This window comes from Mya arenaria, chromosome 7 (genome assembly GCF_026914265.1).
Source record: "Mya arenaria isolate MELC-2E11 chromosome 7, ASM2691426v1".
Classification (NCBI taxonomy): domain Eukaryota; kingdom Metazoa; phylum Mollusca; class Bivalvia; order Myida; family Myidae; genus Mya; species Mya arenaria.
In genome coordinates, this window is record NC_069128.1 from 18502431 (window position 1) to 18520171 (window position 17741).

The following is a 17741-nucleotide window of genomic DNA, read 5'->3' on the forward strand; positions in this document are numbered from 1 at the left end:
AATGAAGCACGAACTGTAACAATTAGTTACACAGTAATGCCTCCGAACGGACCAAAAGCTATTTAAACGCTTGCAGCGTCATCACCGAATAACGCCAACATGTATCCAAAATACGAGAGGTCCCATTCGTATCACCGTCGACTTGTTTACCAAAGACGCAAGTGACACCATTCTAGAAGTCGGAAGGCTGTCGTTTCCCAAACAACTGCGCTCGTATCCGTTTTGTCGTGAACGCCCTAGTCTTGTTCACATCTGAATATTGTCACTATCCGGATAATAGCAAATCCCAATCCGTTATGACCTCGGCGTTTTCAACACTACAGCTTTGAAAACAATCTTGGGGATGTACACCCCTTATCGACGTCACCACCAACGACGCACATGGCGTCATGAAGACCAAATACATCCTCATGTATTTTACAGAGATTTGTCACACAAACGCTAACCTGAAACGAAATTAATACGACTTGATTAGTGTTAGTTTTTGCCTCCACTAATAAGACGTCATGTTTACCACATTGATCAATATTTAGGTATCTTATTTTTGGGACTGCTTTGACTTAACGTGCACCTCCTGCCTCAGTAATATTTGTATATTCAATTTTTCGAGTTGGCATCAGTTGTGAAAGTATTACGAAGGAATGATGATATTAAAATGCTGTGTTGCAAACGAAAAAGTGCATATTCGCTTTAGATAATTCACTGTGTATGTTTTTCTCTCTTTTGGGTAAGAAATGTAATAGATGTCCAAGAATAGAATTAAAAAATACTAATTTAAAATATACTCGTAAGTAAGGAAATACTCTCATTTGGAACCAATAGTATCTTTGAGACAGTGTTCATGATCCATTTGGCAACATAAACTCAAAGGGGCACATTACTTGTCGATGCATTTTTTTTTTAATTTTAATGCATTAGTATGTTTTACTCAATTGACTTAAATAAAAAAAATGCATACCATGATATGTGTACATATGTAAAGAGATTAGCCTTTATAATTTGGAATTTTCAATTAAAAGCTTCATGGCATCAAATGCCTCAGTTAAGAAAACGCCAACATATCGCTAATATTTTTTCAACCTGTACACAAATTATATGCTTTTTTGTTTTCTATGGAGCAGTAGACTGAAGCAGTAAAATAATAAGCCGTTTCAAATGGAAGAGTCCATTCATTTTAAAGGGGCATACTATAGGTTGATGCCATATATTTTTAACATCAACCTATAGTATGCCCCTTTAAAATGAATGGACTCTTCCATTTGAAACGGCTTATTATTTTACTGCTTCAGTCTACTGCTCCATATTAATGTACAACATTCCTTGCAAAATTATTATTCTTTCCGAGAGAAAATAAACAAACACAAATAATTAGACCAGCTCATCCAAATGTTTCACAGACAAGTCATTAGAAACACAGTACATAGCAATGAAAACAATATGATAATTGTAATGGTGCAATTTTGTTCATTAGCCATTTTCCATCAAGACCACACTCACATGATCTCTCGCTGGAAGCAAACGCCATCAAAACTACATCAAATTATCTGGTAGGATTAGTTTAGTATTTAATTTACATAAAAAACATTATGTGCCCACGTAAACAAGTGAATCACAAAATTATTCCTCCATTAATAACTCTCTGACCAAGAATGGTTACTTGATTCGGCCTTTCCCTAAAAATGAGCGACCGGTCGTACATATATAACCTTCTACAGCATGTATTTTGGACAGAATATTTGTTTCTACCAAGAAAACAGAAGAGAGGGGCGAAAGCAATGCTTTATTTATACAAACCAGATGTTGAACGCATTTTTACTTTGCTGCATTATGACAAGACAAAGGTGAGTGTTTATGTGTTTGTTTATGTTTTAGTGTACTCATTCGGGGGGTGGGGGTACCTTTTAAAATTATGAATTCGCTCTACGTGTTCAACCGTATGTTTCTCTCATAATGCAATATTAACAAGTTGAATATGAAATTGGCAATTGTAGCTCTAATATTTTTAAAGGCTCTGTTTTCAAGTCTTATAATTTCAGTTTTAGAAATGGGAACAGTTTTGTATTTGTATGTTTATTTATTGTATGACCTCACATTGAGCAGCTTCATGATGGTCGAGAGCATGCATGGTCGGCGACGCAATACATATTTCATATTCACTGGGGGGAGGGGTTTCAATTAAAAATCAAAAAGTCATTTTTAAAAATAGACAAAAGTTAGTTAATTTCTCTGAATTAATGTTCAAGTTGACACTTGTAAAATAGACCACTCTGTAAATGGCTCTCGATCACGATAAGGTTTCACAGTGAAACTTGTAAAAATAGAACATTCTGCTAATTACTCTCAAATATGGTATTGCTACACAGTGACACGCGTAAAAATAGAACACTGTTAATTCCTCTCAATTATGGTTATGTTTCACAGTGACACTAAAAAATAGAACACTCTGTTAATGGCTCTCAATTGTGGTAGTGCTTCACAGTTACACTTCTTAAAAATAACACTCTGTAAACGGCTCTCGACCATGATAAGCTTTCACGGTGACACTTGTTAAAATAGAATATTCTGCTCATTCCTCTCAATTATGGTAATACTCCACAGTGACATTTCTTAAAAAAGAACAGTCTGCTTTCAATCATGAAGAACAGTGACAATCGTAAAAATAGAACATCACGTTCTTATACATGATACTACTTAACAGTGACACCTGTAAAAATAGAACACTGTTAATTGCTCTCAAATCATGGTGAGACTTCACAATGACACGTGTAAAAATAGAACATCTTGTTCTTATACATGATAATACTTCACAATGACACGTGTAAAAATAGAAAATTTTGTTAATTGCTCTCAAATCATTGCAACACTGATTGTTAGAGCAAAATTAAGAAATTAATCAATTTTAAAAACTGTATTTTTTACTTAGAAATCTTAAAGGAAAAATAAAATTTAACATGGACTTAGTATTAAAATATGATGCTGATATTAATCAAATGAAAACAATATTGACCTCGGCAAACGCCTCGGATAAAATTGCTTCCACTGGTGATTATAACATCGAACTTAATTACTTGTAACAATACCATAATTGTATGAGATCACTGGAATCACCCTTATCCAACATGAACTGTTCACTTGGTCACAAGTTTATGAATAATTTATTTCAACCTGATATATATTGTATACCAAAAACAATGAAAACTACAGGGGCAATCGTTGCAGCCAAAACACATGTCTATGTAAAACAAACAACAATGACACAACACCAAACACTAATAAGCATTGCAGTCGATACAACTATCAACATTTCACCAAGATCATGTCCAATAGTTACATAGTTCAAGACCTAACAACAGAATAAGCGCTGCTGGACAATACAAACCATACAACTATCAAACTATTATTATTGATATATAATGGGTAACCGCCATGGCACGATCACTGAACACTAAGTAAGGACTCACTTGTGGTTTGGACTTATTTACCAACGCTCAACCCCACACTATCAACATATTGTCATTGGCAAATGTTGGAAACACAGCCATCTGATTAGATAACCTAGCGCACCATCTAATCAAAGTTTCTAGTAAACAGTTTTGAGTGCTTCTGGTATTCAAAGATTCAAAGAAAATGCAAACTTTTACACTTACATAGAAATGACGATATATGTATATTTGTCCACAATAAAACTTACTGTTAAATACACGAGGCTCCTGGGTGGTTTAATTATAGGCTTCTTGGCTTGTTCCATAAGTTTTCAATGAAGAAATGACAATATATCGAAACTTCGAATTCCAAATGTCAAGACAAATACGCTGTTTTCCTCTAGGATATATTTTGCACATGTTACAACATACTCTTCTGGAATATGGCGTCCTTGATATTCCTGAAGGTATGGGGAACTATTGAAACTTAAAGGGATCCTCGTTCATTGTCAAAATCGTTAATTTAAGACGATTTATCTGAACCTTCTATCAACGATTGTGCATTTTCTGCAATCATCAAAGGTTTGATAATGATAAATCTAAGCATAGCTGTGTAGCAACGTTGTACGCATAGCATCATCGCTCTGGTGCACGAGAAATTCGATTATGTCTTAAGATCCCCTTTTCAAACTGGTAATTCCAAGCAGCAATATTAGTTATTTCGAAACAAGTGATTTAAATGATCACATAAGACACAGCTAGTAAGTATTTGGAAACACCACTCTTAGTCTAAATTTATTCATTTTACAACGATTGTAAAACAAGTCATAACAACATTATATTAATCACTCTAGTTGGCACAATCTGACGCGAGAGTGTGGTCTTGCGCCGTGTTTCAATTAGTGATTTTAAAGGCACACATATAGGTTGATTGCCTTTTTTTAATTTGATGCAATTTCATGTTGTTGTTTTACTCCTGAAATGTGAAAAACTGCGATCTGGCCCCAATATCACAAGTTAAATATCAATCTCAGTCTCAACTCATTTTATTGCATAAAAGCATTGAATGATAAAAATCTTGCATGTTTTAATACTTTTTGAAAACGTATTTTCTCATAGAATGTTTTATTGAAAGATTTTGACAATATTTCAAAGAAAACTAATGCGCAAAAGATATACTTGAGTAATTGTAACAAGGCAATGAATTGTACTCAAGTACATTTTTGGCTTTAGAATATTTTCCCCTTGGAATCTAGACCAAAGGTTTTAACAAAAATATTCAATGTAAGAATGCGGTTTAAAAATGTGTAAAAACATATATTTTTTTTTTTCAATAAATTTTGATATAATAATTATGGTAAAATGAGTTGAGATTGAGGTATGACTTAAGTATTTTCGTGATATTTGGGCCTGATCTTTTGTCAGCAGTCGGTCTAATATCACTGATTTCCTGGCCTTTACGCAAAAAAATGGGTCATTCCATTACAAAAAAGAAAAAGTTATCAAAACAATCAAACTAGAGTGCATCTTTAAGGCGAGACAAAAAACGGATTTTTTTCCGATTTTGACAAATACATAAACGAAGATGCAATACCAAACATATTGCCACCAGTACATGTATAATGAATAATGGACAGAGCGTCTTGCAATATATTGTGCGGGATTGGTGGCCTGATCGTATGACGAATCTAGAGGATGGCTTGTCTCTGACAACTTCTAGGAGAGTTTATGAATGAAATATTGGAAATTGCGATGCTAGGACATCAAATTGTCGTAAAATGCTGACTAAATTGTTTGTATCATATTTTACATGGTAAAGTGCAAGTTGTAGGCAAAAAATTGCGTTGCATATAAATACCCAGTCCTCATCCCCAGAACGTCACATATTGAAAACTTCCTTCTGGCAAGACATTTATGGAAAACTGGATTTCATAGTGCCAAAACTGGGTAATATACATGTATAATTATACATTTTCTAGTACATTGATAAATAGAGTATACTTGTTGTATTAAATTATTCTTTTTAATGCCAAAAAAGAAAAGTCAATTGGCGTTTAATTTGTAAATCGCGTGAGAAAGATAATATCGTAACATATTTTTCAATAAATTCAACCCGACATAGTCAACGCTGCGTTACGTTTATTAAACAAAAAGGGAACCAACGTCTTTAAATGAAGATAAAATGAAATGACAAATGATATTTCACTGCAGTAGAATTTACATCAGTTATAATGGCATGTTTTCTTTACCGAAAAGCATCAACGAAAATATTTTTGTTGATATATTTTCTAAGAGTAAGACATTATATGCCGCTCTATATTTTATTTTATTCAAATGTTTCTCTCGGATATGAAAAACGTAAACATTTTCTAAACGTCGGTAAGAGAGCTTGAACACACGCTTCGTCTTCAAGATAATTGTTTGGATAACGTACAAGTTGAAAACGGCTTACTAATGACGTCTAGATACGAATAGTTCATTGCGATAGGACGTTGCTTTTTTTTTCTTGTTAAACTGTATGTTTCTAGTTGAGTGTCTGTTAGGTCTCCATTTTTCAATAGGACATTGCTTGTTGTCTTGTAACGTTGTTTGTCTATCGTTAAGTAACTAATTTTCTTGCTTCAGGACATTGGTTGCTGTTTTGGGAAAGTGTGTCTTGTATGTTGATTGTATGTTAGGCCCTTTTTGCGATAGGATTTCGCCTGTGGTCTTGTTACGTTTTATGTCTCTCGTTAAGTGTGTGTCTGTTAGGTCTACATTTTGCGATAAAACGTTGCTTGTTTTTTTGTTAAGTTGTGTGTATCTAGTTAAGTGTCGGCCTTTATCTTGCTTCGGGACATTGCTTGTTTTCTTATGACGTTGTGTGTCTCTCGTTTAGTGTATATCAGGCCTTTTTGCAAAAACATGTTGCCTGTTGTATTGTGACCTTTGGTGTCTCTCTTTGAGTGTCTGTTAGGCCTTTATATTACAATGAGACCTTGCTTGTTGTTATCCGACGTTGTGTGTCCCACGTTGAGTGTCTGTTAGGGTTTATCTTGCCATTGGACGTACATGTAGGTTCTTGTCTTGTGACGTTGTGTGTTTGTCGTTGAGTGTCTGTTAGAGTTTATCTTGCCATTGGACGTACATGTAGATTCTTGTCTTGTGACGTTGTGAGTCTCTCGTTGGGTGTCTGTCTTCGAAAGCCTTTCTTAGAAAGAATGTTTCTTGTCGGCTTGTGACCTTGCGTATCTCTCGCTGTATGTCTGTTAGGCATTTATCTAGCTATGGGACATTTGTTGTTGTCTTGTGACGGTGTGTCTCTCGTTGAGTACCTGTCATACCTTTATCCTGCCAAAGGACTTTGTTTGTTGTTTTGCGACGTCATGTGTCTCTCGTTCAGTGTCTGACAGGGCTTAATCTTGCCAAAGGACTTTATCTTGCAATGGGACATTACTTGTTGTTTTGTTACGCTGTGTGTCTCTCGTTGAGTGTCTGTGCTCTTACTAGCTATGAAATGTTGATTGTCGATTTGACGATGTGTGGATCTCGTTGAGTGTATGTTAGGCCTTTAACTAGTTATGGGACGTTGCTTGTTGTTTTTGGACATCGTGTCTCTTGTGTAGTGCCTGGTTTGCTTTTATCTTGTCAAAGGACGTTGCTTGTTGTTTTTTGACGTTGTGTGTCTTCGTTAAGTGTCTGTATAGCCTTTTTCTTAGGACATTGAATGTTTTCTTGTAACTTGTTTGTCTTTCGTTGAATGCCTGTTAGATCTTTGTTTTGCGATTGATTGTTGCTCGTTGTCTTTTGACGATATACGTCTCTCGTTGAGTGTCTGCTATGCCTTTATCTTGCTATGGGACGTTGCTTATTGTCTTGTGAAGTTCTGCGTCGATCGCTGAGCGTATGTGCTGCCTTTACTGTGTTATGGGACGTTTTTGGTCACAAGTTGTTGTTAGTCTCTCGCTGTGTCTGTTAAGCCTTTTTTCTTGTGATAGGACGTTGGTTGTTGTTTTGAGCATGTGTTTGTCTCTGGATGAGTGTCTGTTTGAGCCTTTCTCTAGGTATCGGACGTTACTTTGTGACGTTATGAACCTCTCGTTTATTGTCTGTTAGGCCTCTAACTAGATATGGGACGTTGCTTGTTGTTGTTTGGACATTGTGTGTGTCTCTCGATGAGTGTCGGTTCGGCTTTTAAGTTGTCTTGTAGCATTGTTCGTCTATCATTGAGTTTCTGTAAGACTTTTTTCTTGCTATAGGACATTCTTTCTTGTCTTGTGACGTTGTGTGTCTCTTGCTGAGTCTATATAAGGCGTTCATCTAGGTGTTGGACGTTGCTGGTTGTCTTGTGACGTTGTGTGTCTCTTGCTGAGTCTATATAAGGCGTTCATCTAGCTTTGGGGCGTTTCCGGTTGTGTTGTGACATTGTGTGTCTCTCGCTGAGTCTATATTAGGCGTTCATCTAGCTGTGTGACGTTGCTGGTTGTCTTGTGACGTTGTGTGTCTCTCGCTGAGTCTATATAAGGCGTTCATCTAGCTGTGGGACTTTGCTGGTTGTGTTGTGACGTTGTGTGTCTCTCGCTGAGTCTATATAAGGCGTTCATCTAGCTGTGGGGCTTTGCTGGTTGTGTTGTGACGTTGTGTGTCTCTCGCTGAGTCTATATTAGGCGTTCATCTAGCTGTGGGACGTTGCTGGTTGTCTTGTGACGTTGTGTGTCTCTCGCTGATTCTATATAAGGCCACCATCTAGCTATGGGACGTTGCTGGATGTCTTGCGACGATGTGTGTCTCTCGCTGAGTCTATATGGGACGTTGCTGGTTGTCTTGCGACGATGTGTGTCTCTCGCTGAGTCTATATAAGGCGTTCAACTAGCTGTGGGACGTTGCTGGTTGTGTTGTGACGTTGTGTGTCTCTCGCGGGGTCTATATAAGGCGTTCATCTAGCTGTGTGACGTTTCTGGTTGTGTTGTGACGTTGTGTGTCTTTCGCGGAGTCTATATAAGGCGTTCATCCTGCTATGGGACGTTGCTGGTTGTGTTGTGACGTTGTGTGTCTCTCGCTGAGTCTATATAAGGCGTTCATCCTGTTATGGGACGTTGCTGGTTGTATTGCTACGATGTGTGTCTCTCGCTGAGTCTATCTTAGGCGTTCATCTAGCTGTGGGACGTAGCTGGATGTCTTGCGACGATGTGTGTCTCTCGCTGAGTCTATATAAGGCGTTCATCCTGCTATGGGACGTTGTTGGTTGTGTTGTGACGATGTGTGTCTCTCGCGGGGTCTATATAAGGCGTTCATCCTGCTATGCTATGGGACGTTGCTGGTTGTGTTGTGACGATGTGTGTCTCTCGCTGAGTCTATATTAGGCTTTCATCCTGCTATGGGACTTTGCTGGTTGTGTTGTGACGATGTGTGTCTCTCGCTGAGTCTATATTAGGCGTTCATCTAGCTGTGTGACGTTTCTGGTTGTGTTGTGACGTTGTGTGTCCCTCGCGGAGTCTATATAAGGCGTTCATCCTGCTATGGGACGTTGCTGGTTGTGTTGTGACGTTGTGTGTCTCTCGCTGAGTCTATATAAGGCGTTCATCCTGCTATAGGACGTTGCTGGTTGTCTTGCGACGATGTGTGTCTCTCGCTGAGTCTATCTTAGGCGTTCATCTAGCTGTGGGACGTTGCTGGTTGTGTTGTGACGTTGTGTGTCTCTCGCGGGGTCTATATAAGGCGTTCATCCTGCTATGCTATGGGACGTTGCTGGTTGTGTTGTGACGATGTGTGTCTCTCGCTGAGTTTATATTAGGCTTTCATCCTGCTATGGGACGTTGCTGGTTGTGTTGTGACGATGTGTGTCTCTCGCTGAGTCTATATTAGGCGTTCATCTAGCTGTGTGACGTTTCTGGTTGTGTTGTGACGTTGTGTGTCTCTCGCGGAGTCTATATAAGACGTTCATCCTGCTATGGGACGTTGCTGGTTGTGTTGTGACGTTGTGTGTCTCTCGCTGAGTCTATATAAGGCGTTCATCCTGCTATAGGACGTTGCTGGTTGTCTTGCGACGATGTGTGTCTCTCGGTGAGTCTATCTTAGGCGTTCATGTAGCTGTGGGACGTTGCTTTGTGTTGCGACGATGTGTGTCTCTCGCTGAGTCTATATAAGGCGTTCATCCTGCTATGGGCTGTTGCTGGTTGTGTTGTGACGATGTGTGTCTCTCGCTGAGTCTATATTAGGCGTTCATCCTGCTATGGGCTATTGCTGGTTGTGTTGTGACGATGTGTGTCTCTCGCTGAGTCTATATTAGGCGTTCATCCTGCTATGGGACGTTGCTGGTTGTCTTGTGACGTTGTGTGTCTCTCGCTGAGTCTATATAAGGCGTTCATCCTGCTATGGGACGTTGCTGGTTGTGTTGTGACGGTGTGTGTCTCTCGCTGAGTCTATATTAGGCGTTCATCCTGCTATGGGACGTTCCTGGTTGTGTTGTGACGATGTGTGTCTCTCGCTGAGTCTATATTAGGCGTTCATTTAGCTGTGAGACGTTGCTGGTTGTCTTGTGACGTTGTGTGACCCTCGCTGAGTCTATATAAGGCGTTCATCTAGCTGTTGGACGTTGCTGGTCGTCTTGTGACGTTGTGTGTCTCTCGCTGAGTCTATATAAGGCGTTCATCTAGCTATGGGACGTTGCTGGATGTCTTGCGACGATGTGTGTCTCTCGCTGAGTCTATATGGGACGTTGCTGGTTGTCTTGCGACGATGTGTGTCTCTCGCTGAGTCTATATAAGGCGTTAATCTAGCTGTGGGACGTTGCTGGTTGTCTTGTGACGTTGTGTGTCTCTCGCTGAGTCTATATAAGGCGTTCATCTAGCTATGGGACGTTTCTGGTTGTGTTGTGACGTTGTGTGTCTCTCGCGGGGTCTAAATAAGGCGGTCTACTAGCTGTGTGACGTTTCTGGTTGTGTTGTGACGTTGTGTGTCTCTCGCGGAGTCTATATAAGGCGTTCATCCTGCTATGGGACGTTGCTGGTTGTGTTGTGACGTTGTGTCTCTCGCTGAGTCTATATAAGGCGTTCATCCTGCTATGGGACGTTGCTGGTTGTCTTGCGACGATGTGTGTCTCTCGCTGAGTCTATCTTAGGCGTTCATCTAGCTGTGGGACGTTGCTGGATGTCTTGCGACGATGTGTGTCTCTCGCTTAGTCTATATAAGGCGTTCATCCTGCTATGGGACGTTGCTGGTTGTCTTGCGACGATGTGTGTCTCTCCCTGAGTCTATATTAGGCGTTCATCCTGCTATGGGCTGTTGCTGGTTGTGTTGTGACGATATGTGTCTCTCGCTGAGTCTATATTAGGCGTTCATCCTGCTATGGGACGTTGCTGGTTGTCTTGTGACGATGTGTGTATTTCGTTGAGTGAGTCTATATTAGGCGTTCATCTTGCTATGGGACGTTGCTGGTTGTGTTGTGACGATGTGTGTCTCTCGCTGAGTCTATATAAGGCGTTGATCATGCTATGGGACGTTGCTGGGTGTCTGTCGGCGTTGTGTGTCTCTCGAATTAGTTTTGCGACCATGTGGGTCCCATGCTGAGTGTATGTTATGTCTTAGTCTACCTATGTTTCGTTGCTTGTTGTTTGGCGACGTTGTGTGTATCTCGTTGAGGGTCTGTAAGGTCTTAATATTGCGAAGGGGCGTTGTTTGATGTCTTATTTCCTTGTGTGTATTTCGTTTAAAATAGTTGTTCCAGGCGTTTAACTTTGCTTTTTGACGTTGCTCCTCATCTTGTCACGTTGTTTGTCTCTCATCATGCGTGTGTTAGACTTTGTTCCTTGGGCTTTTAAACGGTACATGGGTAACATATTTGATTGCTAGGCTTGTCATGTAGTCCCCATTGTTTTATCTACATACATAACATACAAAACGTGAGGGTAAAAAGTAGGTAAAACGTAAGTAATTATATGAGCAGATACATGGTAAGACATTGTAAAGACTTTGATCTACAACTGTATATCGAAATAGGTGTATTGTAATATTTTTTATGTATTTTAGACATATATTTGACACATTGAAAATCAGCAGTAAATGTGAAATATTTTCATTAAGTTGACAAGCATGCATAAAATTTATCATTGCTAATAATGTTTCAATATGCAAATATATAATTAGATGCTTAGTTATACATTGACAGTTTAATAATAACTATTGCCACAGAGTATTGTCCAATCAAATGGTAGGATTTAAGTCTACTTCATAGAGAATGGTAATAAAAAAACGTAAACAAACATTAATCGAGCTTTGCATTGGATGAAAATAACTGTTAACGCAACCCTCAAAATCTCGATTTGATACATTGACTGTTATTAAAATATAATTTTGAATTTATTATGACAACATAATTCGCAACTCAACCTCTAAATCGGTTAATAATACACGCATATTGTAAAAATGTTCAAATGTATATGTAAACTACCAATATGTATTCTTAATTAATTATATTAATGTGGAGTATCATATTGTTGTCATAGTTATCGTAAATATTGATAGTATATACATGTGTAAGGCAGGTAGCTTTCTGCAAACTTGATATTTGCCTGACCATCGACATTGTAGTGTATCATTATGTTTTATTGCGTGGGAACGCATGGGAATATTGCCAAATGAATTTTAAAATAAAATAAATATTGAAAGTAATTTTATGTCAGCAACATAGAAATTCAACAAGAGCAGTGGTAAGCGCATTCGCTTCTCACCAAGGCGACTAGGGTTCGATTCCCGGCCTGGGCACATGCGAGTTTGATTTGAGGTCACCAAGCCGGACTAGTGGGTTTCCTCTGGGTACTCCTGTTTTCCCAACAACACAAGAACATACTATCGCGTAAAATCGTGCCAACGAGAGTGATTAGTATAATGCTGTAATAACTTGTTTCACAATCGATGAGATATAAATAAATTTAAACTTAATTCAACAAACACAAGTTATATTTGTAGTAGACATGCTTTGTTTGGAAAATCGAGTAAACAATTTCTATGAGTGTTCTCATCTATTTAGATTCTTTCCAAGATTACAATTTTACACAGACATAGTCAATGCACTGTTTGTATTGCAGTTTCCATTATTGACTTTGCATTCTCAATATACATGTAGGCCAGAACACAAACATTAATATTCTATGTCAATCTTTATGTGTTCTAACCGATTCCGATGATGTCCGAGATTAAATTGATATTTCATTGGCAGAGTCAATGCAAGCTTCCATTTTAGTTTCTCTTAGATCGTGAAATATTTCACCAAATGAGCACTAAAAGCTGTATGAAATATCTAGTTTTGGTGTTTACGAGGCGAAAATATTGCAAACTTGCAGTGAAACTATTTTTTTTCTTTTATACGCATAAAAGAGGTATAAAATGAAAGTAAATTGTTGTTTTTCAGATAATCGCATCAATTTGTATAATGAAAACCTAACTTTATTTTGGAAATGACCCCATGAACACCAAAAGTAAATATTTCATCGTGGCTATGTCACTCGTGAAATATAGCTTTTGGTGCTCACTCGGTGAAATATATCACGATCTTACACTGAAACGAACAATTATCCTTTATTTATTTCACTGATAATTTTCTATAAACCACCCGAAAGCATTAAATTAATTGAGCATTATACTTCTAAATATTCGAAATTCACCGAAATTCAGCCACCTGATTGGACCGTAATCTGGGACAATTTTTATTTAATATTATTATTATTATTACTATTATTATTTATATTATTATTATTATTATTATTACTATCATCATCATCATCATCATCATCATCATCATCATCATCATCATCATCATCATCATCATTATTATAACCTCTACTTCTTCTTCTACTTCAACTCGTATTTCTAAAATTAATGCAATATTTGAACCACTTTGCAAGTTATTTTATATAAGAATGATTATTTCAACACAAGAAATACAATGATAAATTTAAATTGTGTTTTTGATATTTCATTAAAAATTATAACCATGTAAACCAGAAAGTTTATTCATTTTGCCACAAATGTCAATCATATTGTCATTAACATCGGACCTATGTACTTTCATTAGATTTATGAAGGTAAATTAAAAATATAAAAAGTCATTATTTCATTCAAACGCAAAAATATTACTATTTTACAATACTAGAAAATATTTAAATAGTTCGTAAGATTTCGCGCTACAATCCCGTCTGTGCAGGGTATTCAATTTACATGCAAATCAGCTCATTTTAAATCGTTCAACTCCCAATATTAATGTTTACGAATGATAAGAGTTATATATTGGGAATTTGACCTCCAGAATAGAAAAAGGAGGCGGAGCATATTTCGGAAGAGCGATATTTGGTGGCGAAAACCAGCAAACCAAATAGCGATACGTAGACCCGAATTTTTGCCGATGGTATATTGTGTGTTAATCATTTATGGACTATTGGATATCGTCGGTCATGAATTAAAACCGATTTTTATCGAACAAAAAATGAATCTTAAAATGATTGATCGCCTTTGAAGGAATTTCGATTACGTAAGAAATATTAAGATATAACAACGATATGTTAATACTAATGATGTGAGTGTTATTATTCGATTCGCAAATATGAAGAAAAAATGTATACACAAATATTTCATCGTTTTATTTCCTGTCAATCTTAAATTATTTTTTTCTTCGTGGATATTAACAGCGAAAATGTTTATGTGAATAAAACGAGTGTTGTTGGTAAAAGGGATTTATGGATTACATTTTTATGAATGAAAATGTGTTGCTGATATGCCTTTAGGCTTGCTAAGAATTGTTGTACCGTCTCACCTCTGGAGTTTACAAAAGGATCACTAGAAATATAAAACGAGCACATAAAATTCCAATAAACGAACAATCCCTACAAATTCGCTTATGTTTTTTTTCTTGAGTATTTAAGCGCGCGAGGAAATGCAATTAAATTGTGTATATTACATGAATAATGTTTTCATGAAATTAACAGGTTGCTATACTTTATGTGTAACGAGCTCTACTCGGATTTAGCGCTCAGGTATTAATTATTAATTAATTAATGAGTTACTTTTGTAATGAGTCAAGAATTGCACAATATTTTACGGAAATGTGGAAACTTGGAGTTGCCTTCTTTTTCTGGAACATACGATATGCCACAGTTCGACCAAATAGCCTACATTGCTTTGATGGATTTTTCTAAAATCATACGTGTCTTTAACGGTTTTACATTAAATTAGTATACAATAAAACACAAAACAACGGACATCAGAAAAATCACCTTAAGTTCGTTTCGAAGATACAGTGTCAACATTGTTGGAATATTTAATTTGTGCTTTTTTTATTTGAGAGATATTATAATATTCCAAAAAAGCGTTTAAAATTGAAGTGTATCAATTACAGACTAAAAGACCGCGGCGTTTCGTACACATTTTCATCATAAAAAAATATCATAAAACAAGGTCTAAACTATCAGTAAAGTAGATGAACTACGATCGAAAGACTATTTCATTTTAGGAAAAGAATAATTTAATACTTTGTTGAAAATAGTTTATGATGTTTTTTAACATAGTGTTAACCGTACTAAATAAACACAATTTTAAATTAACTTTCAACGGCAATTAAGTACTATACAGTAATATTTGTATACATTTTTAAATGGACATTCATCGAATCAAACAAGAATTCGCGTGCCATAACTCTATTTGGCAGAAAAGACATTTTTTCTTTGCGCGTAACGCTTTTGGAGTCTAATTTAATTATTGGCTGATAGATTTGTAAAACTGTTCTTTGACCCGAAGTCAATTGAGCTGACAAAGATAAGATTTTGAACAAAAGGAGCGCACATTAACGACTGTCTTGTCATTATTCGCAACTTTGATGTCTTCAAATATTTAATTAGCCAAAACATGGATACAAGCTTTAAAAGGGCAACTCGAAACTGATCGTATTATTCGCTGAAAGTTAACAAAATAGTACCTTAATGGAGTTAAACTGTGTGTCAATTTTCAAATCTTTTAACCGTTTAACCATTGATATAAGTGGTGTAAAAATAACTAAAAAACGGCTTTAAATTGTTAAAAAAGAAATACGCGATTTGCGGTTTACACTGAGTCCGACTTCAGTTTTAGAAATTGACTAATGCTTGACATCAAAGGGGATAAAATAGTTGAATGAAATTGAAACAGTGAGATTGGATAGTTATTTCGTTAGTAGCGAGTTACGGTTAATAAAATGGTCATCAAACGATTTTACTTTCCGCACAAAACTTGCTTTCTCACTGCAAATGAGTTTTAAAAATGCATATATTACTCAATAATTAGCCTTGATATATTACATAAAAGAAATTTAAATTCTTTTGACGTGTATAATATTTCCTTTTATGTTTCAATACTTTTTAGAACTGAACTCATAACGGGAAAAGGATACTGACGGCAGTTGTTCAAAATATTTCGTCAAGATCAGTTCAAAATTTTTCGTCAACATTGGTTGAAGCAATAAACTTGGAGCTTACCGAAACGTTATATTAGAACCTTGCTTATTATCAAGCTATAACGTATGAATAACGAATATAACGAGGGATAAAGTTCTAACGATTATTTGGTGATTAATTAATTAAATCAAATAACAAGTGTGTAAAGGATAAAACAAAACGTCTTCCAGAAACACGTCAGAGGAGCGCAAAAAACGAAACATTAATTGCTTGTGTTTCAAACACAACTAAGGAAAACACATACTATCACAAGTCAAGTGTTCTGAAAGCCAAAATTGCGGCTAACAAACATAGAAAGAGCCCAAAGGATTATATACTAAGAGTGGCTAAGTTGGCGCCCAGAATCAGAAGCTCAGCAGTGGACCAGATTACTGTTCCAATTACGCCGACCACGTGTATAAATGGTTCCGACCGGTACCGGAAGCGAGGCTACCGGAAGTCAGTTGGAACTGCTGGGAACATGAGTGCTCTCCACTGGTGTCTGCTATTGCTGCTCCTACAAACGGCCGCCGCCAAAAAACGGCGACACAAGGGGACACAGTGGTGGTGAGTCGACTTTTTGTATTAGTTTTACCCTAAGTACGGGGTCCTATGTGTAATCATTCTACTCTTTCGTGGTTGATACAGATTTTACGTTAATGGCATCATGGAGCCATGATTACGAACAGTCTCAAGTCCAAGTCTAGACTCAGACTCAGAAAAGAGTTTTTATGATGGAACAAAAAATCATATTTATTCAATTTCTTTTACATAAATATATTTAAATAATAGTAGAACACTCAAATAGTAATATATTTCAGCAAATATCACTATCAATGGTTTGCTAGATGGAAAATACAATGAAAGTTTGCCCTATGACTACTGAGCTTAAACTCAGACTTGAGACTGTTCGTATCCACTGCCCCAGGACTCACAGTAACGTCCCGGTGCGATATTTTCTCTTGTATTTGAATACTTTATTGAAAGATTGTTGAACGTATGTGGAACTTAACATATAACTTCTTTGTTGACAAAAGATGGCGAACATCATGATATCTATCATGTCCTTCGTATTCATTAAATATGACGTCATGAGTTTTGAAAAAAATACTTCTTTAGTCGGTGCTAAGATACGCTGGCAGTGTCACATCACTGCTGTCAAGTGAGCATTCTTATTCAATGCATATACTTAACGTTTTGTTTGTTTTTCCGAAAGATTCCTCTTTATTATAAGTAAACTTGAGATTTTCAGGGCCCATGATTACGAGCAGTCTCAAGTCCAAGTCTAGACTCAGACTCAGAAAGGCACTTTAATTCAATTACGAAACAATGATCTTTAATCCAGTCGTTTTACAAAACAAAATGTGAATAATCCTTACATTCTCAATAGTGATATAATTCAGCAAATTTAATCTGCAATACTAAACTAGAAAGAAAATTACAATGAAATGAAGGTTTGCAGTTTTGCCACTTGAGTCTACACTCAGACATGAGACTATGCGTGATGAAGACCCCAGGATGGTGTTGGTCATATGTGACTTTTCATGACTTCGATTTTTGTCCGAAATGAAAAATCAGGTCAGGTGAATGTATTTCATTTTCGTATACGTTGTTATAATTGTCATACAGATTTTCAAATTGAAGTTCAATTTAAAAAAATAAGATGATAGAAGTTCATAACATAGTAAGAAAATGTGACTAATATACCTACTTACAGCATTTTAATTGGTATAAAATGTTACCGCAGATTTGACCCATCAAGTGGCAGGATATCCAATAAGTAATATTACATATAAAATGTCAATTCAAAGATAGAAACTGTTGAACAAATTATTGTGGTTTGATTTTCAATATGTAAATATAATAATTTCAAAACATTTAA

General features: G+C 36.6%; 1 protein-coding gene across 1 annotated transcript in view; it reads left to right on the forward strand.

Moving 5' to 3' along the window:
* The first annotated feature begins 15305 nt into the window (after positions 1–15305).
* Positions 15306–17741, forward strand: part of LOC128241432 (protein Wnt-1-like) — a 44823-nt gene continuing 42387 nt past the window's right edge. Inside the window, exon 1 of the mRNA XM_052958350.1 lies at positions 15306–16426. Within this exon, the coding sequence (XP_052814310.1) occupies positions 16341–16426 (86 nt within the window). The 5' untranslated portion in view covers positions 15306–16340. The remainder of the gene's footprint in view (positions 16427–17741) is intronic.